The sequence below is a fragment of the Pangasianodon hypophthalmus genome, chromosome 11 (assembly GCF_027358585.1).
Source record: "Pangasianodon hypophthalmus isolate fPanHyp1 chromosome 11, fPanHyp1.pri, whole genome shotgun sequence".
Lineage (NCBI taxonomy): Eukaryota > Metazoa > Chordata > Actinopteri > Siluriformes > Pangasiidae > Pangasianodon > Pangasianodon hypophthalmus.
The window spans coordinates 6,234,450-6,257,947 of record NC_069720.1 but is presented as its reverse complement, the minus strand read 5'-3'; the positions used below and the strand labels follow the sequence as shown (position 1 = coordinate 6,257,947).

At 36.4% G+C, this 23,498-nt stretch overlaps 2 protein-coding genes and 1 long non-coding RNA gene across 6 annotated transcripts in view; 2 read left to right on the top strand and 1 right to left on the bottom strand.

The window, feature by feature from the left end:
* LOC113536569 (CSC1-like protein 2) overlaps window positions 1-6,898 on the top strand; it is a 69,559-nt gene extending 62,661 nt beyond the window's left edge. For 2 of the 3 annotated variants that reach the window (XM_053237974.1, XM_026930590.3), the window contains 4 exons: window positions 690-857; window positions 944-1,059; window positions 1,185-1,262; window positions 1,721-6,898. In XM_053237974.1, the coding sequence (XP_053093949.1) occupies window positions 690-857; window positions 944-1,059; window positions 1,185-1,262; window positions 1,721-1,906 (548 nt within the window). In that variant the 3' untranslated portion in view covers window positions 1,907-6,898. The remainder of the gene's footprint in view (window positions 1-689; window positions 858-943; window positions 1,060-1,184; window positions 1,263-1,720) is intronic. The other variant, XM_053237973.1, reaches the window with a different exon arrangement.
* Window positions 6,899-8,160: 1,262 nt separating this feature from the next.
* On the bottom strand, window positions 8,161-21,984 carry slc29a1b (solute carrier family 29 member 1b). 2 transcript variants are annotated; one of them, XM_026930354.3, is made up of 15 exons: window positions 21,672-21,983; window positions 17,831-17,887; window positions 16,997-17,055; window positions 16,816-16,888; window positions 16,597-16,678; window positions 16,220-16,374; window positions 14,698-14,837; window positions 14,385-14,519; window positions 14,194-14,291; window positions 14,023-14,104; window positions 13,842-13,915; window positions 11,749-11,857; window positions 10,782-10,867; window positions 9,402-9,601; window positions 8,161-8,872 (listed from the first exon to the last, which is right to left on the bottom strand). In XM_026930354.3, exons 4-15 carry the CDS (start codon window positions 16,839-16,841, stop codon window positions 8,761-8,763), a joined length of 1,299 nt encoding a protein of 432 aa, XP_026786155.2. In that variant the 5' UTR covers window positions 16,842-16,888; window positions 16,997-17,055; window positions 17,831-17,887; window positions 21,672-21,983; the 3' UTR covers window positions 8,161-8,760. The 2 variants fall into 2 exon arrangements, with proteins under 2 accessions (XP_026786155.2, XP_034164370.2); XM_034308479.2 differs by lacking the exon at window positions 17,831-17,887 and having other exon boundaries at window positions 21,672-21,984.
* On the top strand, window positions 8,759-11,855 carry LOC128319189 (uncharacterized). The gene is made up of 3 exons (XR_008302625.1): window positions 8,759-8,893; window positions 9,854-9,902; window positions 11,720-11,855. It is a non-coding gene; the product is annotated as an uncharacterized LOC128319189 (long non-coding RNA).
* Window positions 21,985-23,498: the final 1,514 nt, after the last annotated feature.

Below are 23,498 nucleotides of genomic sequence, written 5' to 3'. Positions count from 1 at the left end.
TTGAGGTTGGAAGTTCATTCTGGCACTGAGGAACAGTCAGTTTGAAGGTTCTGGAAAGGGACCTCGTGCCTTACTGTGTAGGCACTACAAGCCATCGGTTGTTAACTGATCACAGCTTGCGGGAGGGAACATAAACTTCAAGCAGTGTTGAGGTAAGGGGATGCTGTTCCAGACAAGCTCCTGTACTTGAGCATCAAGGCCTTGAATTTCCTGCGGGCAGCTACAGGAAGCCAGTGGAGGGAGACGAAGAGGGGTGTTATGTGGGTCCTTTTGTGCTTGTTGAAAACAAGACGTGCTGCTGCATTCTGAATCATCTGAAGGGGTTTGATGGTGCTGGATGAGATCCCGGGAGTAGTGCGTTGCAGTAATCCAGTTTTGAGATAACAAGAGCCTGGACTAGTAGCTGTGTGGCATGATCAGTGAGATAGGATCTGATCTTCTTGATGTTATACAGAATGAACCTACAGGACCGTGCAGTTGTTGAAATGTGGCCCGTAAAGTTCAACAACTTCATCATTTTGACCAATTTATTTTAAAAAAGTTTTTACTATACAATTCCCTGTGTTTAATTCCTGTGTTGTTACTATAGAAACAACAACATATATAAGAACGAATGCATTGATATTAACCTGTGTTAATGCCAAGACATGTCTGATGGTCAGTAATTCGTTGTGTGTGTTTGATCGCAGGCCTGATGTACATGCTGCTAAAGCATTTAGTGGATCGCTATAACATGTACTATGCTTACCTGCCCTCAAAACTCGACAAGAAGATCCACTCCGGAGCCGTCAATCAGGTGGTGGCCGCGCCCATCCTCTGTCTCTTCTGGCTACTGTTCTTCTCCACTGTACGCACAGGTGAGGAGCACTGTGTGGTTGTGTGTGTTTGTTGTACAAGTTTGTGTATGTTTATAGGACAGTGCCCAAAATTTCCCTCTGGACAGGTTTCATGACTCCGACGTCCATGTTCACGTTTGTGGTGCTCATCATCACCATCGTGGTTTGTCTGTCGCACGTCTGCTTCGGCCACTTCAAGTATCTCAGCGCTCACAACTACAAGGTACGAGTTACGCCACTAAAGGTACGCCCTCGCTGGCCCTAGAGTAGAGCGGCTAGCGCTGATGGAGTGCACACACTCATCCCCAATGTCTCTCTTTTTTTTCTCTCTCTTTCTCTTGCTCTCAGATTGACACTAAGGACAGCGAGGTGGACGGCATGGAGAACGGACGTCCAGCACGCTCCTCACCCTCCAACAAATCTCCGGCAAGTCCCCTGCCCCCCCTGCCCATTTATTTAACCCCTATGATCTGTTTGTGTCAAAACGACCCATATTTAAGTTTTACTGAAAGGAAAGTTTCTCTAATAATTAAGACAAAGCTTTAGATTTTAAATATATGTAATAGTTATATTGTATATAGTTATAGTAGTTATATTGCTGTAATATAAGTAATGACATGGTTAAATGGGACGTACACTCACTGACCACTTTATTAGGAACAGCCAATCGTTAGGCAGCAGCGCAATGCAAAAAACCTGTTAATACAGGTCATGAGCTTGAGTTAATTCTCACATCAAACATCAGATTGGGATAAAATGTGATCTGTGACTTTAACCGTGAGATGGTTTTTGGTGTCATACTTGTTAAATGTAATTCAAATTTACCCCTATCTAAATGCTAGCATATAGGATTTAATAACTTTTCTTCACTTCCTGTCCTGCAGCAGCAGATGTACATTGCGCAGGTTCTGCAGGACCCGAACTGTGACGAGACAGGTGGAGGCAGCGGAGAGGACGACGGCCAGGGATCCTCGCAGGACGAGGAGATGATCAACGGAGGCAACAGCCTGAATGAGGCCGACTTCCAGTCTGGGGAAGACAGCCTCATCGCCAACGAGGTCCGCCACTAACACCAGCACTGATGGAGAGAGAGAGGGAGTGAGAGAGAGGCGAGATGGATGGCGTGTGGTGGGGACTGAAGGTGGACCAGAGATCCATGCTTATGCTTTCCACATGTTTGTGCGAGCTGTGTGTCATCTCCATCATGAGCAGACCCAAGTGTGAAGGTTCCTGAGGAGTATGTCGCTTCAGTGTTCACGACTCCTCCTGCCAAAAACACTGCAATCAAGTCGAGCACCAACATCAAGCACAAACTGCACGTATTGAGCGTATCTTCACACACTACATGCGTTATTCCTGATGTCTGTTGTGGACTACATGCAAGTAGACAGTTTACACACTTGGAATTTGTGTTGCAAAAAAACTGGTCATGCAAAAATCAGTAAATTGTGTGTGATCATCTCTATCAAAGAAAAGTGTATTTATGATCTTTTTGCTTTTTATTTATTAAATTCAAACTCTCCATGAGGGGAAAGGAGAAGCCTGTGAATGCAGCTGAATGGAAATCCACAACTTAGCCGCAGGTCTACTACAATAACTCCTAAGTGGTCAAGCATACGGGAAGGATTTCCAGACACAACCATAACACTTGGAAAAGAGACAATTCACCTCTGAAGGAAAAAAACAAAACAAAAGAAAAGTTCAGTCATCTCCAAAAGAGAGGCCAGGTCTGTGGAATGTTTTCTGCAGTAACTCATCTCTCTCTAGGACTTGATCTCTCTGTCACGCCGATCAACACTAATAATATCATCTCACTGCTAGTTTATAGAATAAGTTGCTCCCGAAGCGGGCTTGCTTGCCCCGTCTGTCTTTCTTTACCTAAGAGAACTGATTTAACATCATTCCAAAGCACATGTGCAATAGAGAAGAGAAAAGATCACAGTGCCCAGCCTCCTCATTCTAAGATAAGTCATCCTTGATTGACATTTTATTATTATATAAGGTTCTATCTGGTGGAAGATGCCATCAAAGCAAATAAAGCTCTTAAGGTGCTGTAATGTTTGAACTTCTAACGTTCTTATCTGATGATTTTTGATGAAACAGTCCCATAATCTTGATAAGTAAGGAATAAAACACTTGGGGGCATGCTGTTATATGATTCAGCAACAGCAACTGGTTACAGCTACCACCTCAAAGTTGATTATTTTCCTATAACAGCACATCCCAGGTGTATTCCTTATACCACAGTGATTTGCCTGTGGCAGAAGAGCTACGTAGTGGGTTGGAATTGGGGAAATTTGGAGAAAATGGTAAATATTCATACAATAGTCACCCCACACATTACAAACTCTCATGCTAGCCGGGATGCTAGGTGTTCTTCAGTCCCAGTTATGCTGGCGAGTTCCGTTTATTAAGCGCATTGCATGTAATGTCTTTAACGTAATATTTATTTCGAACATTGAGCTCTAATTCTAATCTGGCTTTAGCTACATGATTAACTTTCGAATGTTTCAGAATGTTTTACTAAAATGTTCTTTCTCCTCAACATTCTGAGTCTTCGATACTGATCTCTTCTGTTAATAGCTAAATAGATAAATGGATATTGATTGTCCATGGCTGCCTGTTGTGCTTTCATCCTGGATGATGATTTCCTGGCAGATAGAACCTTATAAAACCTTATCAAAGTTTATCTGCAAGTTTGGAGATAGAACTTTTAGGTTTTTTTTTTTTTTTTTTTTTTTTTTTTTTTTTTTTAATATCACATGGAAAAACTTTACAAAATAAAAAAAAAACACCATACGAGAACTCATTTTCGAGTTCATAGCTCACCAAAATGCCAGATAGAAATTTATAATGCTGAGCTCACAATGTGAAGAATTTTTTTTTCTTTTTCAATCTTGTACAAGATTGGCATGTTTGATCTCACATCTTAGAGTTAAGTTCCTACAGCAGAAGAATCCACTGGGGGCAACACTGGCATCTTGATGTGTTTTTTGTTTTTAATTTTGATTTCACCTTAACTACCTTAATAGATGTGTTTGTATACTCTATTAAAAAAAAAAATTTAAAAAAAAACACACACACACACACACACACACACTCAATCACATTGAGCTGTTCGGGTTTAGTTACAGAGTCGAAGAACCGCAGTTCCGAAATGAACCGAAAAATTTCACAACCTGTTCATTTTTGTTTTTATTTTTTATATATATATTTTTTTCACTCCCTTCCTCTCTTGATATTCCTGGTCCACTGTTACATGCTCATGTATCAAGTCCAAAAAGTGAAGTGATAACCAAGTAAAGAATCCCAACATCTTTATTTAAATCTAACTGGCAGTTGTGCTACACTGGAAAATCACAAACAAACTGGATTTCGCACAAGAAAGTGGGTCAGTACCACTGGTTTGCATCATCTTCCCGTGTTTTCTAAAAATTTCTGGATTTGTTTAAGATGGTAGAGAGATGAAATGGAGAGGGGTGGATTATTGGCCAGCTTTTTAGCTAGAGCTACTTTGCACTTCTATTTTATAGGTACAATTTGAAAGAAATCGGAGAAATCTGATGCCACTTCTCCATAAATGTGGGTTCCTTTGATGAAAACCTTCATTTCTTTTGTTTTGTGAATGTAAAAAATGCATAAAAGATGAATAAAACCTGTCTTTGGCACATGTAGGTATACTCTGCCATCCAGCAGTCGTCCAGTAAGTCAAAGATGGAAAAAAAAAACCCTCCGTTTTTGTAATGCAGTGCAATGTTGGTGAAGTGCATTATGGGAGGTTGCATTCCTAAACTTTTTAGTGAATCAAAAAACTTTAGAAAAAAAACCCTGAGCTGCAACTTGTCAGTAAATGTTGTAGTGCCATGTCATTATTTTGACCTCCTTTTATGACTTTTTTAACTAATTTGTTATTTTGAGGCAATATTTTAGCTTAATATCTCATTATTTTGACTTAATTATCCAAAAATAATGAGTTGTCTCATTACTGTGAAATTATTTAGACTCCTAACTGTTAAACTGCCAGAATTCCTATGCTCTTAGTGATCATTTTGAAGTATATGTATAGTGTGAACTGAATTTCGCTAAAGCAATGTCTGGCGCACATACTATCTGAGAAACAGCAGAAAGAATGAGAACTGTAAGCTAATATATTAAATAAGTAAGTCTTAGTGCTAGAATGTGGGGTGTTAAATATTTAGTTGAAATAATGGGTTAACGTCGAAATAATGAGTTACTATTCCAAAATAATTATAATTAAGTTGAAATAACAAGTATATACAGTATCTAATTGAAACAATTACTTAAGTCAAAATGATAAAGTTAAATCGAAACAATGAGTTAAGTCAAAATAACGAAGTAAGTCGAAATAATGACTAAGTCGAAATAACACTAATGATGAGGTCAAAACAAGGATATCTTGAAATAAGTTGAAATAAGTTGAAATAATGAGATGTAATTTTGACTCGACTTATTTCAATTTAATTAGTTACACTGAAATAATGAGATATTGTCAAAATAATGACATCATAAAATAAGTTAAGTTGAAATAATGAGTTAATGTCAAAATGAGTTAAGTGGAAGTCATGAGAAGTTGAAATAATGACATTAAATTGAAATAACGAGTTAAATCAACACAAGATATTAGATATTTTTAAGATGCTAAGACAAAAATGACTTAAATTATATTAAGTAAAAGTGATTGTATCTTGAAATAGCAAGTTAAATGGACGTAATTAGATGCTATTTCGACTTGTTACTTCAAGTTATTAAGTCAAAATAATAACATAGCACTTTGAGTTTTTTTCACATTTTTTGGGGCTTCAGTACAAACCTAGCTGCTCACTGTGCACTGGTTTCTTTTCCACCAATATATTATGGATCTCAGATTTATGAGCAGAGACTCCACCATCTTTCCAACGTTCGATTTTATGATGATGTACTACTTCTATTTCTGGAACATGCAATATTGTAAGCAGAGCTGAATACAGGAGATAACTGGTACTGTCTCAGTGCAGTGACTTGAGGAACTTTTGAACAGTCTCAGGTGTTCTTTATTTACTACACAATGTTTACATCTGTCTTTCTTTTTTTTTTTTTCTTTTTTTTTGTGGTATGCTGCTTTTTTTGCGCACCCCCCTCGTTTCCAGGCTCCTCACTGGTAGACACAAAGGTAACCTATGAAAGCTGTAGCTACGCATGTGTGTAAATATTTGGTCGCCTGTAGATGTTGTGCAGCCTTTTTTCCCCCAGCTTTTTTCTTTCTGCTTTTCCTCCCATGTCGTCTGAATGCTGTAGCTACATGCTGGAGATACTGAAGCAAATTTGTGTCTGTCTTTGAATACGTTGCGGAAACGATGCAGCGTGTTTGTACAGGACTGTCATTTGTAACGCACTTAAAGTTGAACTCGTGTGAAGGTCAGTTTGAGTTCACCTCCTATTTGAGCTCTAGGGTAAAGTCATGATGGAGGGTTTCTAAAAATGACAAAGGCCTGAGGGTATTTTTGTAAACACTTGAAGAAAATATCTAAAACGGTTGAAGTATTTGATACCAGTTGTGTATTAAAGGGATGTCGATAACTAGCTTTGCTCTTGCTTTTTAATGTCTGTTTAATGTTTTTTTTAAACCAATATAACTAACTGTTTAAGTTACGAAGTAAGTAATGTCTTTAATAACAATTTGGGCAGAAAAATATTGTCAGCTAGTCTTTAGTTAATCAATATGGATGAATGGATGTGAACTGTGTGTGTGTATATACACTTCGGTTATGGCACTGTCATCGTGATGGTGTTCCAAAGCACATATGTACAGTTTGTACATGTCTTGATTAAATGGTGGGATCTAATAGGTTATGTATAAAGGGTGAAAGTTTGCTTCTTCGTTGCTAGTTTCCACCACTGATGTATTAATACAATTAAGCCAGCCACTAGTTTAATTTGAAGCTGTAAGATTTGTTTGACTGGGTGATATTTATTTTTACACTTTTTTGGTCTGATTGTCGTCTCCCTGGTGAAGCATTTGTCACATATTTAGTTTGTTGATCAATAAAACTTGCTATTCATTGTGAGAGTGTAGCTTCCCTTCTGTCCTGTCTGTTTTTATTTCATTTAATCAGCAGAGGGCAGCGTAGTACCAATTACTGCATTCATTCATTCATACGTCTTCATACGTCTTTATCCCGGTCAGGGTCTTGTACAAACAGAAATGACTGTTGGAGCAAGGTGTGATTAGTCAGAATTCCTTTGGGAGTGGCCAGGAGTTGGATTTAAAACAAAAAAGCTCTCCTTTACAGTGTATACATCTTGCTGTACCATGGCACTGTTGAATTCTTGAATGTAATTGTCAGAAGGTATTGATTAATTAAGGAGGTGGTCGAAGGATGTAAATTATTTTCCTATAATAGCACATTCCAAAGTGTTTTATTCCTCTTATACCGCAGCACTTTGCCAGCAGTCACATTTTGTAATGTATTAATAAACCGCACATGCTTTTTAACCGTTTAGAGTTACATTTAATGTTGTGGAACATCCATGACACCAATTCTCATTTACGTTATAGCTTCTCTCTCTCTCGAAATTAATAAGACAAAAACAAAGCTTGTCATGTTCTTGAGAAACTGGAAAGTATAAATTCCTCTGTCTAAGACCTTCCCATGCTGGACAGCTTACTGACTGTTACAAAGCACTTGCACTGAAGACTCCTTTCATTAATGTTAAATAAACCTCTACGTACAGAAAACCTTACCGCATCTGCCATAATTTTCCTATAACACTACACCCCATGTGCTTTTTATTCCTTAATGCTGTGAAATTTTATCATTTCTGTTTAGACTTGCCTGCTAAAAACAGGCGGCGTTCCCCAGACTCAGACCCATTAACATGTTTGATAGAACAGGACCATTATGCTGCTTCCCAACAGTAATGATACAGATCGCTGGATTAAATTAAAACACTTGTTTTTCTCAGTCAAATGTGCATATTTTTCTTGTGTTGTAACTTAGTCTGGAAAGTTAGTTTTGGTGACTGAGGCTATATTTATTATAAAAAATAAACCTCAGACAGTCTTATTCAAACACAACACTCCCTGTATCCTCAGTTTTTGTGTCAAGTCATACAGGTGTGGCTCAAAACAAACCATGACTGGAAGACTTGACCATAACAGCACGAGAACGTGTTTTATTGGAAAAGGTTTGGCTTTTTATAGTAACCCAAAGTGGAAGCAGAAAGAAATGACATGATCATCCTCTAGGACAGATGTGCAACTAAACAGAAAAAGAAAAAAAACAAGATTTTTCGAATAAAATTTTATGCCCCTTGGAGAAAAAAATTAAACAGCATGTTTTTATTTGATATGTACATATATTTGTTTTGTCACAAATACATTACAGTACTGAGGCTTGAACCCACGACCTTCTGATCAGTAACCCAGAGCCAAAGAAAGTAAATGTTCAGTATCTTGAATGTTTAATATTCAATATTCTGCACTATTTCTAGGCTCCTACGTGTTCAGACAACACGCCGAAAGATTTGATCTAAAATGGATCATGAGGTTTTGCACAAACGTGTGGAGTCCGTGCCAATAATATAATTTGTTGTCAGTAATATAATTTGTAATGAAAATCACTGTATTAAATTAGAAAAGAATGTGTTTATTAGTGTTCACAAAAAAAAATGTACAAATACTATTATTTAAAAAACTTTTATCCCATCATGTGGGACAGTGTCATTGAGATTCAAGGTGTCCGACTGTCAGACTGCTCAGCCATTACACCCTTCATTCAAGCAATACTACATTCTCACATCCCCAATCACCCTTAAACTGATCAGAAGATTATATAAAACAAATCAGACAAAATGCAAATTTTTTACTAATTACTCCTATATAGGATAGACGTCTTTAAATATCCCACGAGGTGAAACGCTGACCTCAGATGACCCCTCGGAACAGGAAGGAGATCGACGCGCCAAGGGCAAGACCAAGAGACATGAAGAAGGCCATGATGGCTCCAGCTGTCTCTGCCTCGTGTGCATCCACTAGCCTGAAGACAGAGAAGGGAAAGGTAACGTGAATATAATATTTCAGCTTTCTCAAAACTGCATGTATACTGTACGTGTGTGCTTGTTGAACATCTAATTCCAAAACCATGGGCATTAATATGGAGCTGGTCCATCTTTACTGCTATAACAGCCTCCAGTCTTTTGCGAAGTCTTTCCACTATATTTTGGAACATTTGTGCCCATTCAGCCGAAAGAGCATTAGCAAGATCAGGGTTCCAATTTATTCCAAAGGTGTTCGGTGGGGTTGAGGTCAGGGCTCTGTGCAGGCCACTCGAGTTCTTTGGCAAACCATGTCTTCATGGAGCTGACTTTGTCCACAGGAGCATTGTCATGCTGGAACAGGTTTGGGCCTCTTAGTTCCAGTGAAGGGAAATTGTAAAGACATTCTATACAATTATGTGGTTCCAACTATGTGGCAACAGTTTGGGGAAGAAGCACATATGGGTGTGATGGTCAGGTGTCCACATACTTTTGGCTGTATAGTGTAGAAGTAGTGAGAGTTGGACTCACTTGGGGCAAAAACACATGCAGAGGCTGGCCAGGTAGCCGTTGGAGAAAGCGAAGAGGATAATGAAGACGGTGAACCAGGCATCGTGTGAGAAGTAGACAGGCATGCTGTAGCGTGGCTGGACGTTACACAGCATGAAGAGAGGCACGAAGATCAGGCGCGCTATCAGAAGCGCCGGCAACAGTTTGCTGTCCTTCCCTGGCTGAGAGAAAAATGAACAGATCTTAAATAATATCTTCAAATTCACAAACAGTTTTGTCTGTCGTCTATTAAATCTAGTTTAAATACATACAGAGAAAAGAGCTATTATGAAAAAAGTCTTTCTACTGTTGTGTTGAATTGATTTGTAATTGACTCTATTACTGGAAGGAATGGACAAAATAATGATCTGCATGAATGCATTAAATCATATCACAGCATTGTAATGTTACATTTTCTTTATGAAATTCTGCAGGGCAGAGAAAATGACACGCTGCAATCTTTTAAGACAAAAACAGAGGCAGGTGAGGTAATGCCTGTTGATATAACGTAAGTGATAACAGCTACTAACTTGTTTCATGGACATTTCCCAACAATAAGTGTAACTATAAATTGATAAAAATGACATGCTGTTCTTATTGTTGGTAAATTACTGTGGTATAAGAGGAATAAAACACTTTGGGGACAATAATTTTTTGGAAAATAATCCACATTATGGTAGTAACTAACTTTCGCTAGATCTTTTATATATATATATATATATATATATATATATATATATATATATATATATATATATATATATATATAAGACGTCTCCCTCTTTAAACATGTTGTATGATGTGTTACATGCATCAAGTGATATTTTGAAGTGTTACGTCTCCTAAAGAAGGTGGACTTACAATTATTGGCACCCTTGCAATTAATATTCCATGAAGTTTCTCCTAGAGAGAAGAACTCTCTTCATGTAATGTCTTACAAGACTGAAGACACTTGAATGAGTTCGGATCTGCCAAATGCAGAATGTTTCAAAACAGTCATCTCTGTTTGGCCACGCAGTTGTCAGTTTTTTCAGAAAATGTACTACTATTCTTATGAGAGTGATTTTTGTTAGAGAAAAATAAGTAGTTTCTGCAGTTGTTTCAAAATGAATCACTGTGTGTAATGATCGTTTTAAATCGTTTTTGTCTATTACCTAAAGGGGTGCCAATAATTCTGGTGTTGTCTATATGAATATAAGAAGAATAATTGACAGATTTGCACAAAAAAAAAATCATTATAGGTTACTATTACCATATAGCATTAGCAAAAATTCTCACCAGAGTGTATTTTTTGCAACAATAATTGTGTGTGTGTGTGTGTGTGTGTGTGTGTGTGTGTGTGTGTGTGTGTGTAAATCTCACCCACAAACACACAGCAGTCAGGCTCCGTCCCAGCCAGTCACCCAGGTTAAAGAGCAGGAAACCAGACACAGGAATGAAGTATTTCTCTGATGAGAGAACCATAAATGCAGTTTATAATAATAAAGCTTTTATATTGTAATACTGAAATTAAGAAAATTGTGCTGTATTACAGAAACATCCTAGTAACCATGACAACTACAGTTTCCTAAGTTCTTAAGTTCTTAACTCCAAAAAGAAACTAAGATTACAGAAGTACGCTGACTCGACAGTACATGTAACTCTATTGGTGGCTTAATTTTAACTGTTACCACCCCAAAGTTGTTAATTTTCTTATAACAGCATGTCCTGAAGTGTTTTATTTCTCTTATACTACAACAATTTCCCAATGGTTACTTTTTTTTTATTCATTAAATTATGACCCATCATATTTTCCACTCATTTATAGCTATATTTAATGATGTGGAACATTAAATATGTTAAATGCAGCTTATCATGTAACTGAGAAACTGCAAAAATGCAATGTGTTCTGTCCTGGAGACTTTCCCGTGTCAGAAAACATAAAGTTACAGCTTTACCTCAGACTGTTACAAAGTGCTGACACTGGAGACTCCTTCCTTACAGAATACTTCACCCTATTAATGATTACAAACATTTTAAAAGTTTGTTTATGTGAATCATCTGCCATACAAGTCCCTGTGTAAGTTGTTACTATAGAAACGGTAACGTATTAGAACGAGCCCATTAATATAAACCTCTGATTTGCTGCTGTCTTTACTCTTAGAGCTGCTGTTATAGAAAATTAATCAACACCTAACCAATTATAAGTTTGTAAATGTAAGATTGAGGAATATGCACGGCTGCTGGAAGTTTATGAGCAGATACATTCCATGTGTGTGAGTATTACTGTAATGTAACTAATTGTCCAGGTTATTTTTCAGAAATTTCTCTCACACACACTTCAGCTTACCCCAAAGTCCTCCTTTAGCAATGGTGGATTTGACGTCCACGGCGACGGCGGGAAACATGCCGATGGTGATGGTGAAGGCAAAGCACACAGACAGAGCCATCACCCAGATCTACAGAGCAAGACCGAGAGAGAAATAAAGAGGAAGAAAAATCACACACTCAAACGGTAACGCAAGTTTATGTTACAGGTATGAAATGCTAAAGTCTATATTATACACCTGTAAGTTCCGGTCCACTAATTTGATTGGTCAAGCAGCATTTCAAGTGTGCTTATATTTAGTATAACCACACTGGGATGTTTCACTGTTTGTATCACTCCACTCCTGTGTGTTTGCACGTAAAATTCCACTTGCTAGTTCGAAACGGATACTACAGTAGAGTTAATGATTTCTTCAGCGGACATGGCAAATGATACATTTTTCATGAATATAGCTTTCGACTTGAAATATGAAAGCTCGTCAGATGAAGATGAAAAAGAAGAAGGGACGAGAAAAATTAACCGGAAGCACCTTTAACAAGAAAGTACAAATCATTGTGATACAAATGATATGTGCTACAAAGTGGGTGTGGCTTCTTCGGGATCTATTTCCACTAGCGGAGCAAAAATAAACAGATTATTTCACCATATTGTGTGGGAAATGTCGGCTACTCAAAATTAATTTCTTGTTTATAGAAGTGTTGTATAAAAGCAATATTGCACATGCAATCATGCTGTTTTACTAAATATCGGCGCGGCTGCACCTAAGACACTCGTTCTGCGCGCCTACGCTGAATCACAGCCATGCCGATATTCAGTATAACTGCACTCTTGCTCATGTAATATTGCTTAAATATAATATAAGGACCACTGAAAATATAAGTTTCTGATTGGCTGGCAGATGTCTGTTTTTCTTATATCAGGATATGTTGGAATCTAACCATGACAACAAGCTTAATTAACAATTTAGGCCTACTGCGTATTTACATGATCATGCCACTAAACAGATGCCACTCTGACAGACGTTCTCCCTGTAATTGTTTTTTAAAATCACAGGTTTATATTAATTATTTATCGTTTCTATAGTAACAGCTAATTCACAGGGACTTGTATCGCAGATGCTCCACATAATCTAACATCATAACAATTATAGTAAAATGCATGTTGTCAGTTAAGACATGTAATCATTGATTTGGTGAAGTTTTCTCTAAGGAGATTTTTATTTAACATTTATGGAAGGAGTCTCCAGTGTCAGCGCTTTGTACTAGTCAGTAAGTTTTCTTATGCAAGAAAGTCTTCAGGACAGAGGAATTTGTGCGTTGAGGTTTCTTAGTAACATGAAAGATATGATTATTTTTGTCTTATTAATTTCAAGAGAGAAAAAAATGAGAGCCTGGTGACAGAATGACTGTTTATAGCTGCTATAACATAAGCGATAACTGGAACTACCTTGTCTCTGGGATGTTTCATAACATTGTACATAACTATAAATGGATAATAAATAAGTACGATGTGGTGCTAATTAATCAAATAAAAATTGTATTTGTTGGTATAAGAGTAATAAAACACTTTGGGGCATGCTCTTATAGGAAAAGAATTAACTTCATGGTGGTAACAGCATCTCCATCACCCTGTCATTGATTATTTCCTATTACAGCACATCCCCAAAGTGTTTTATTCCTTGCTTAGCTTAATGATAACTTCTGATCTTCATTCATGTTTACTTAGTGAGAAACAACCCAGGATCAGGTTTATTTACAGGTATAAAACCTATAAACTTTCACACCTACCAATGTTTTGTTGCAATAAAAAGCTGTGTGTAGAGATGGGATTTGTGAGTGCTTTACCTTTTTATAAGAAAAGAATATAAGAAAAAACTCAAAAGTGAGTGGGAGCCGCTGTAACAGGCAGCCGCTCACGTGGCCCCACCAGAAGTACCACTTTAATACTGTTGTGTGTTTGTGGTTTTGTGCATTCTTGGTGTGTCTCTTTTATATTTTTATACTCAGATTGTATATAATTACTATTATAAGTATTATGTCTCCTATCCTTTGCTGCTGTAACTATGCAAATTTCCCCATTGGGGATGAATAACGGATTATCTTATCTTATCTTACCTTTTTAAAGATGCTCAGAAGCGAGGGTTTTTGCTGAACCTCTTCACTCGTGCTCATCTCTCCACTGGTGTCCCCTAAAGCAGGTTCAAAATATTCCATATTAGATCTGAATCCATGAATTCCATGTTTCCAAATGATTCTGAACTGAACTGAGCTGAAACAAATACAAAAAGATTCCTACCATTTTTCAATAGTTTGATTTTTTTCTCCTCTTGTAGTGCTCGATTGTTCTGGCGCTTCTCGAGGTAGTATCGGTAAAATTCCTGTAGGAAGGAGGAAGAAGTGTGGCGTGATTTTCCTGGACTGTACGTCATAAGAATGTCCTGATGGCAGGATAGGGATTTACGCTCACCAGTTTGGGGAGGATTATGTAGGACAGAATAGCGAGGCTGATAACCACACAGGCTGTGATGAAGTAGCCAAACGCGCAGTCCATTAGATCAGAACCACCTGTGGAAGAAAAAGTCACACATGTGAGGGAAAGGTGAGAAAATCCTGTATTGTTGAATTTTCTTTGCACTGTTAGCATTTATTCAGTCTTACTTGCAATGGCGCAGATCATAGAAAATGCAGCGAAGGTTCCAGCCAGACCCTGACCACTCATGATGGGGGTCGTGTAGCCATCAGGCAACGCAGCAGCCATGCCAAAGAGACTGCCCTGTAGAATAGCTCCAAATGCTAGCAAAGGAGCGCACACACACACACACACACACACACACACAAAAACTGACTATATGCATCAACTTAGGATAATGCCTGGATATTTTTTTGTGTGTCATGTTAGTGTCATCCCATGTATCACACTTGTAGGTAAAAGTGTGTGTGTGTGTGTGTGTGTGTGTGATGCAGGACTCACCATTAATAATGACTATCTTTATCATAGTAATCACAAAGAAGGGCAAGGGATTAATAGACAATTTAACCAAGATGGCAGTCACACAAAACACCACCAAGATGAACACCAGACTACCCAGAATCCTTATCTTCTGAGGAATTCTGTTAAAATAAGTAAGTAAGTAAGGCCAGAGGTTAGGGGACATGCTGCAATGGACTTGCCACTTTATTAGGAACATCTATACATCTGCTCAGTCATGTAATTGTCCAATTAGTCAATCATGTGGCCTCAAAAGCACTTTGCTTACACATGTGCTGAAGGACTTTTGTCTGAAACCTACTGAAAAAGCCTCTATATGGCAATTTATATACCATACATAAAAAATCCACAAAGTTAAAATTGTGGGTGGATCATGCAAACCATTTTTAAATAAGTCAGAATCAACTGAAAATGTGTCTGATCTTTTAAAAAAAAAAGCAGGATATGCAGTGTCTTGAACATGAGCTTTTCCACATTTAGAAGTTACGACCTGGAAGTGAAATGGATTTTAGTGGCATTATAATGTCATGAATTGATTGCACAAGTATTCACCCCCATCACTGTGCTATCAAAAATGTCACGTAATTGAATGGAGTCAACATGTGTGCAATTAAAGTGTCACATGATCTCAATATAAATACACCTGTTCCATGAAGACCCTAGAGTATCTTAGAGATCACACTTAAACAAACAGCATCATAAAGAGACCAAGAAGCTATCAAAAACAAGTCGAGGACAAAATTCTATTCAATCACAAACATTAGAAAATGTGATGAACATGTGAAGAAAAAAAAAATACATAATACATAAAATAAATACATACACAACGACAACAAATCTCTAGAGTACTTGTTTTGAAGACATTCTACAACATTAAAGGTAACTGTAAACTGAGAACAATGACGTGTCCTTCTTTAATAAATAAAAACAAATGTAATTGTTGGCAAACTGCTGTGATATAAGAAGAATAAAACACTTCAGGACATGCTGTTATAGGAAAATAATCAAATTCTGGGTGGTAACAGTAACTCTGCTTCATGTCAGGCCATGTCACATCACCCCCATCTTTGATTATTTTCCTATAACAGCACGCCTACAAGTGTTTAAATCCTTACTTAAAACACTGTCTCTTGACCAAATGCATACAATGGGCATACAGGTTAATGGAAAATATTCATATCATACACAGAAAGGGAGACTTTTGAACTGATATCATTTTTTTTTTTTTGGATCATTAAAATCTTACACGATTTGGTCATTTTTGGTTACTTGTGATATTGAAGGACCATGAAACTGAACTCATTAAATTACTTATCGCTATAAATCTAGAATTTTTTTGTCTTCTTCATTTTCCTCTAAGGTGTACACAAATTTTGCGCTCACTTGTACCTATGTATCAATCTGTCCACCCATCTATACATATCCATCTTGTCCATTATTGAGTCACTTATGTAAAGATTTACGTTATTCTTGAAGAGAATAAATCTATCCATCGCAGTGTTACCTCTGGTGTACGATGGAGTTGAGGCAGGCGAAGATCAGCAGAGGGATCATGGCACACAGCGTCATTGCGTTGTTGAATTTGGCTTGCAGGGCATTTCGACTCTCTCCTATGGTCGTGTTGGCTGGAGCAGGGTCGGCTAGACGGTGGTTGAAGTACTTTAGGTACAAATACAGAGAAGAGATTAAAGTACATGATCATGTTTATCATCACACAGCTATAGGATGTGACAAAATGGCTGTAGAGAGCAGGAGTGTTAGTTTTACTGCTCAGAAAACTGTATTTTTGAGTCAGCATACTATATTTGCTCTAAATAAAAACTTTTCCAAACTCATTCCAAAATAAAAAATAAAATAATTTTTTTTAAATTTACACAGTACCATAGTGGCAGTCATGAAGAAATTCCATGGCAGTAAAGTCCCTAATCCAAGCATGAAGAGAATCAACCACACAGCTTTGAATCTGAATGAAAAGAGAAAAAAATTAAATAAGCACTTAGCATTATTGTGTATTAATGTATAATGTGGATAATCCAGGTTCAATCATAAATCATAAACCAGCTTATGATTGAGCTGATAACAAAAGACAACATTACTAACCTGTCTTTGGGATCCTCTGTGGCCATTTTTGTGGAGAAAATGCTTTTGTGTCCTTCTCAATGCTCACAGACAGCTTTAGATTTGAGAAGGAACAGTAATTAGTCATTTTGTCCTGAACAGTAATATACATATGTTACATGTATGAATTAGTAATAAATGAATGTGTGCAAGTAGAACTTACCCAATGTAATGCTGGAAATTGCTCTTGGTCCAAGATTCAAACAACCGCTTTTGTGTGTTCTGTTGATTTAATTCAAAAGTTTAACAATCACAAAGGGAACGTCAGTGATAAACACAGACAGTGCATATAAAATAAAAAAAAAATCAATTAAAAAAAATCAATTTAAGCATTTAGAGTTAATCATTTGCTTTACACTTTCATGCAGTGTCCACACATATGTACAGTCAATTTACAGCTGTTTCTAGGAAAATATAAGATCACCACCACAGCACTTGAGATCAATACTGTAATTTAACATAAATAATTATCCTGATTTCTGATTTCTGTTGCTCTCTAGATTATTTGTCATTCTCAATGCAGCATATCTTAAAAAAAAGGAATCCCAACTTAAGTAAAACAAAAATGTTCCAGACTTAATGAACTAGTTTTTTTTTTTCTTCAAAAACTGCATAACAGTCATAAACTGGGTATTTTGCATGACGTCAAGTATATTGGCACGTTTAGTTCATTAATGATATTTTCTATAATTTTTTGGAAGATTTTTTTTTTCAATTTCATATGTAATGTTTTATTCTGATAACTGATTTCTCTTGCTCTCTAGACAGTTTGTCATCCTCAATATCTTTACAAATCTTCTACACAAAATCTCAAATTAAGTTAAAGAAATATTTTTGCACCAGACACCAATGAACACTTCAGCTTTTTTTTAAATAGCTTTTTTCATCTCCAGAAACTACATCATGCAACAGTTGTAAAATCAAACAAGTAGTAATTAAACAATGCAGAACAAATGCATGGACAACACAATCAGATAAATAAGAATGAGATACTCACAAACCACTAACCAGACACTTTAATGCTTCACCTCCACATCATCGTACACTCTTTAGTCTATAATGGAAAACAGGTTTCAACTTATAGACCCTCACACCAGCTTTAATTCACTAAAGCCACACCCAACACCCCGCCCCCCACCCCACCCCACCCCACCCCACCCCCAGGACCCCCCCTGTGTGTGTGGTTGCACATTTCTGGGACTGACAGGGTACACAGGATTCTTGGGAGTGTTTGGAGCACTTTCATGTAAAAAAAAAAATAAATTAAAAAACCAAAGGGGTCCAAGCACTGAGGTACAGCCTTTTTTTTTTTTTTTTTCGATTAATTATACCTACTGTATATATTACAACATATATTGTTGAAATTCAATTAAAATATTCCTAATATTTCATATTCAATATTCCAAACCTACTTCAAAACACATTGCCATTTAAACATCCAACACACTCGTAAACATCACAGTGTTTTGGCCTATTTATTCTCAAATTTCTTCATCATTTTAGCCCTTTGGCAAATATTTAAAAAAAATCCCTGTGTCTGAAATGATGCTCTGTAGTCTCTACAAATGGCTAAGTGCATTATGGGTATTCTGTATATTCTAGAATACATCATTTGAAAGCTAACCAGTGTAGGATTTCACGGGTGCACTATATATTTTCTACTTTACTTTCTGTCACATATAAAATGACAAAACTCCCCAAATAGTGCACTAGGAGTGAATAAAGATATATTTTGAATACATTTACAGTGAGAGTGTCATAAAGCTAGACTTTAAAAGTAGTATCTAGGATTTGGATATGAAAATTATTTCAGTTTTGATACTGGACTTGTTTTTGCAGTTAATTGTTTTTTTTTTACACAGACGAGGAAACCCTGCTAGAAACCCACCATCACCTGTTTCACCATCATGCTCGAGTGCTCTTAAGTGAAAAGATAATTTAAGTACGTTTAATGACTTTGAAACCATTGAAACACTGAAATTATTACACTGCAAGAAGTCGTAAATGTTTACAGCAAAATAGTGTTTCATTATTAGAGGATAGTAGAGCACTGGTTGAGATAATCTTTGTCTTGACATTTGTTTTGTGCCTTTTATTTTCATGATTATTTTAGGTGAACACAAACCCTTTTTCATTTCTATGCTAGTAAAAGTGTAGTAAAGCATCGCAACATGTGATGCTCTTTACGTTTTCACTTTATCAGATCTGCTCTGATGAGACACAATTAGCACTAACAGCTGAATCATTAAAAAAAAAAAAAAAGATTAAGGGCCACCACTGTGATTTAAATGGCCGTGGTTTTTTCACATAAAGCGTTATCGTGGCACTTAGAGGGTGTTTTCCCTTTTCACTTCTTTACTATTCCTACAAAACTTCATTCCTCAGTGTATTCCTGGGCATTTTAAGGACTGCGGCTTCCCACAGATCGATCTGACCTTTAAAGAAAAGTGCTTTTAAAGGGATAAAAATTGATTTCCTAATACCATACACTATCTAATGACTAAAAACAGAGAAGAAACCACTTACAAAGGAGAAAATGACAAAAGACAAAAGGTCCTGAAGATATCAACTGTGTTACACCCCATAACTGTTCATCAGAAGATGTCTGGACAGGATACGTGGATGTATGTACGAGGTTATGAATGTATGATAATACTTTATACTTTATGATACTTCATACTTTATCCTTTATGTTTGTTTTGTGATGCTGACTGATCACTACATTCTTAGACAAACTGTTCAAAAGTTCCCTCTCAACAGAAATAAGGTCTATAATAAAATGAAACTCTCGAGCATCTGACATCTGAATGTCTGGAAACTGCAATCATAACAATGATGTGAGATTCAAATCCCCAAGATTCAAACTACATCCTGCAAAAGCTGCCTTGATGGTTATCCTCGATTAGCCATTGCTATAACGGGAACACCGCAGTGCAGGAAGTGTGACCTGACACCACATCTTACCACCTCCTGCTCATTGTCTACACTGTTCAGGAACACCTGGGAATGCCATCATGGAAAAGACTTCATTTACTCAACTGTATTTCAAACATCCGAATTTCTGGATGCGGAAAATATCAAGAGTGTTTATACTGTAAATAGTAACGTCACGGAAGGTGAAGTAAAAGGTCAGGTATATGACAGAATTAAACTATTCTACAGTTTCAGGTTCTCAGTGAAGATTAATAACTGGTTTTGTGCAAGTGGAAAAATGTTGGCTTATTATCTTGGATCTGTCGCCAAACAATTATTTGACTTACAATTCCTCCTTACTTGGATGTACTTAATCCAATGTACTTACTTTGCTTAATTAACGTACCTAAATTTAACTTCATTTATGTATTCATATTGAGTCACTGCTTTATCCTGGTCAGGATTGATTCAAAGAATTAAACTATATCTGTAAATATTAAAGACTAAAACAACACTGACTTTAGCTAGATAGCCTCAAAATACAGCTGTTTGTTTCCTGTGTGTATTTTTATTACATGAGCAGTGTTGTCAGTGTATTTTGTTACGTTCTCCTGTCATTTTGTTAACTAGCTAATGTTAGCCTCTGTGTGAAAATAGCCTTGTTTCTGATGTTCACTATAAAACATAAAAAAACTAGCTTTTATTACTTTTCTCCTCTAACTGATGTGATGCTACTGATTCAGGGTATGCAGTGAATTTTTGACTGTAGTGTCGCACTTGACATTACATTCACAAATTCCGAGAAATTTAGTTTTATTAACCACCGACAAAAATGTAGAAATGAAACATGTTTATTAACTGCGACACATCTTACATTCCTAGCTGATAAATAAGGAATAAAACATTTGAGGGCATGCTAAAATGTTTTGTTCCTCTTTTACCAACAATTCATTTTATAATCAAATAAAGAGTGACATCATAAATTATGTTATGTTATGTTATGTTATGGAACAAACACGAAACAAGATCATTCCTGCTATCACTTATGTTATAGCAGCTATAAACAGCCGTTACTTCACCAGGTTCTTTATTTTTTCTTTCTTTAATTTAATAAAACAACCAAAAAAAAAAAAACCCACAGCTTGTCTGAAGATTTTCCTGTGGAGGAAAACGTACTGATTTTTCTTGCAGCAGAAACTATTGTCAGAAAAATGATCAACACCTTCTGACTGAACACTATAGAGAATTAACCAGCATTATGGTATACATACTCATTAACACTGTTTGTTTTCTGGTCCAGACCCAGTGATGTAAGAAAGTTACTGCTAATCAAAGACTGTGGCTAAAACTCTTGCGTAGGTATATGAGAATTTCACCACAAAGCTGACAGACTATTCTGAAGTCTATGCTTTGCGAAATTTATGATGGTGTCTATAAGCGAAAGAAACCAAAAGCAAAAAGATTTCAAAAATATATCAGAGCAAGGTGTTAACTTTGGGACTGAGCTCGCTAACACAGCTTGTGTAAGCTTGTTTAACAGTCTAGGACAATGTAGCTGTGAGAAAGGATGCATCACTCAACTCTAATCTCTAAACTAAACTGTTTAGATTGTTTGTGCTAAGGTTAGAAATGCTAAATTCTTGAGATGGCACCAGAGACAATAGCCATTAGCACTTTTATTGTGTCAGTGCATTCCTTGGTGGTCTCATAATCACTATTCAGACAGTTGACAGATGGTTAGTGACTAGAAGGTTCACCATAAAATCCATCAACATTGAAAATAATTACAGCCCAAGTGATTCTATTTCACTGCTGTTAACTCAACACAGAGACTTTTGTGTTAACATCACCTACTTTTCTGTTAACATCACTACATTCATGGCACAAGTGCACACAGTTAGATCAAATGAGCATCTGCCTCTTACCTTTTAGTCCGATCAAACTTTTGATTTGTTCTTGGTTGCAATTCTGTTTTCAGACAGTTCTCTTCTTTCTTTTCCACTGCTGTCACATGTTTCTGTGACTGCATTGCATTTTAACCCCTGAGGCTAACGATTTCTGCTTTCCTGGAGAAGTCATGGTAGCTTAATCTGCACTTTTAGAGTTGCGTAATGTTGTAGTTGTCTGTTTAGTCAGGCTGCTGTCACATTTTGCTTACTTTCTTTGTGTAAGCAGAATTTACTGTTGGATTGCACACCATATGTAAGTGTTAAAAAGCAGTACATATACATTTTATGACATTTTACAATCTTTGAACATGTGGCATTTGTTATGTTTTATGCTCTTTGAAATTTTGTTACAGTTTACACCCTATTGGCAATTAAATATGGAAAGAAAAAAATTAATGTTTCCTATCAAATATCTTAACCTTTGTATTTAAGGACTTCTTCATTGCTCATTCTCAGATTATAATCAAACTCTAAATGGGTGCTTTATTAAAGTCCACTTTTTTAATAAAGCAGTTAATTGAAAAACTGTAATTTACTGTAAGCTGAGACAGTGCTAGTACACAAATACATCAGTCTTTTCTAGTTATTTTCTTATTTTGTTTTCCTTTAAAAATAGAAAAAACATAAAAAGTTCAAAAACTTTCACTTGCAGTGTACAATTGATATTTATATCTCTATGTCATTTACAATATATTAAACTTAAAGCAAAGTAACACTAATGAAATTCATTAACCTTGGAAATTATTAACAGAATTGGTAAAACATTTAGTGTGTTTATCAGAGTAACTACTGCACGGATTAATGACACGGAAATTCTAAAAATGCTAGGTCATCAATTCACACTACAACTTTGTGTCCCAGTACACCAAGAAAATAACTTATGCTAAATCACACTGAAGGGAAAGCAAATAAAGATTAGAGAATGGGTTACAATCCATACATGTTGCTGAAACATGAGTGTGTGTGTGTCTGCACCAAAAAAGGTCCTCACAATGATAGGACAGTGTTAAATATCCTCATAATCACCCAGTACTCACAAAAATTCTGTTTTTTTATGGCTTTTATTTGAAAAACTTTCATGGTTAATTTAGGTTAAGGTGTAGTCATATCATTAATTTGCTACAGTAATAGAAGATCCTCACAAAACAAACAAACAAACAGACAAAAAGTGTGTGTGTGTGTTTGTGTGTGTTTGTGTGCGCTCATTTATTATATTAAATCAAAGCTGACTTTTTTGAATGAATGAATGAATAAATAAGTAAATAAATAAATAAATAACATAACTATATTTGGCCCTTTTACTTTAAACAAAAGCTGCAGTTTTTTGTGAAAAAAAAAAAAAAAAAAGTTCTTTATGGGAACTAGGCAAATGTCCCCACAAGGACTGGAATATCTGACAGTTTTGACCTTGTGGAGACATTTGCCTGGTTCCCATAAGGAACTTTTCTTCTTTTTTTTTCCCAAAAACAGCAGCTTTTGTTTAACAAATGTAAAATTGCAAAATATAGCTTTTGGTCACTAGGTTAGGGTTAGTTTTCATGTGTTGCACTAATCATCTACAGTAATCGTTATGTCAGTGGAAAATCCTCACAAAGATGGAGGACCTGTATGTGTGTTTGTGTGTGTTAGTATGTGGCTCAACAGCAGAGGTTCAGAGTTGTAATGCTCAGAGGGAAGGGTGTAAAAAAACACTGTAGGTTACTAACACACCTTGCTGGAGACACGATCAACTGTTCACCGAAAGGTTTGTTGAATTTACGTGTCACTTTTAACTCCTTAAACGCTCAGGCTCCAGACTTACAT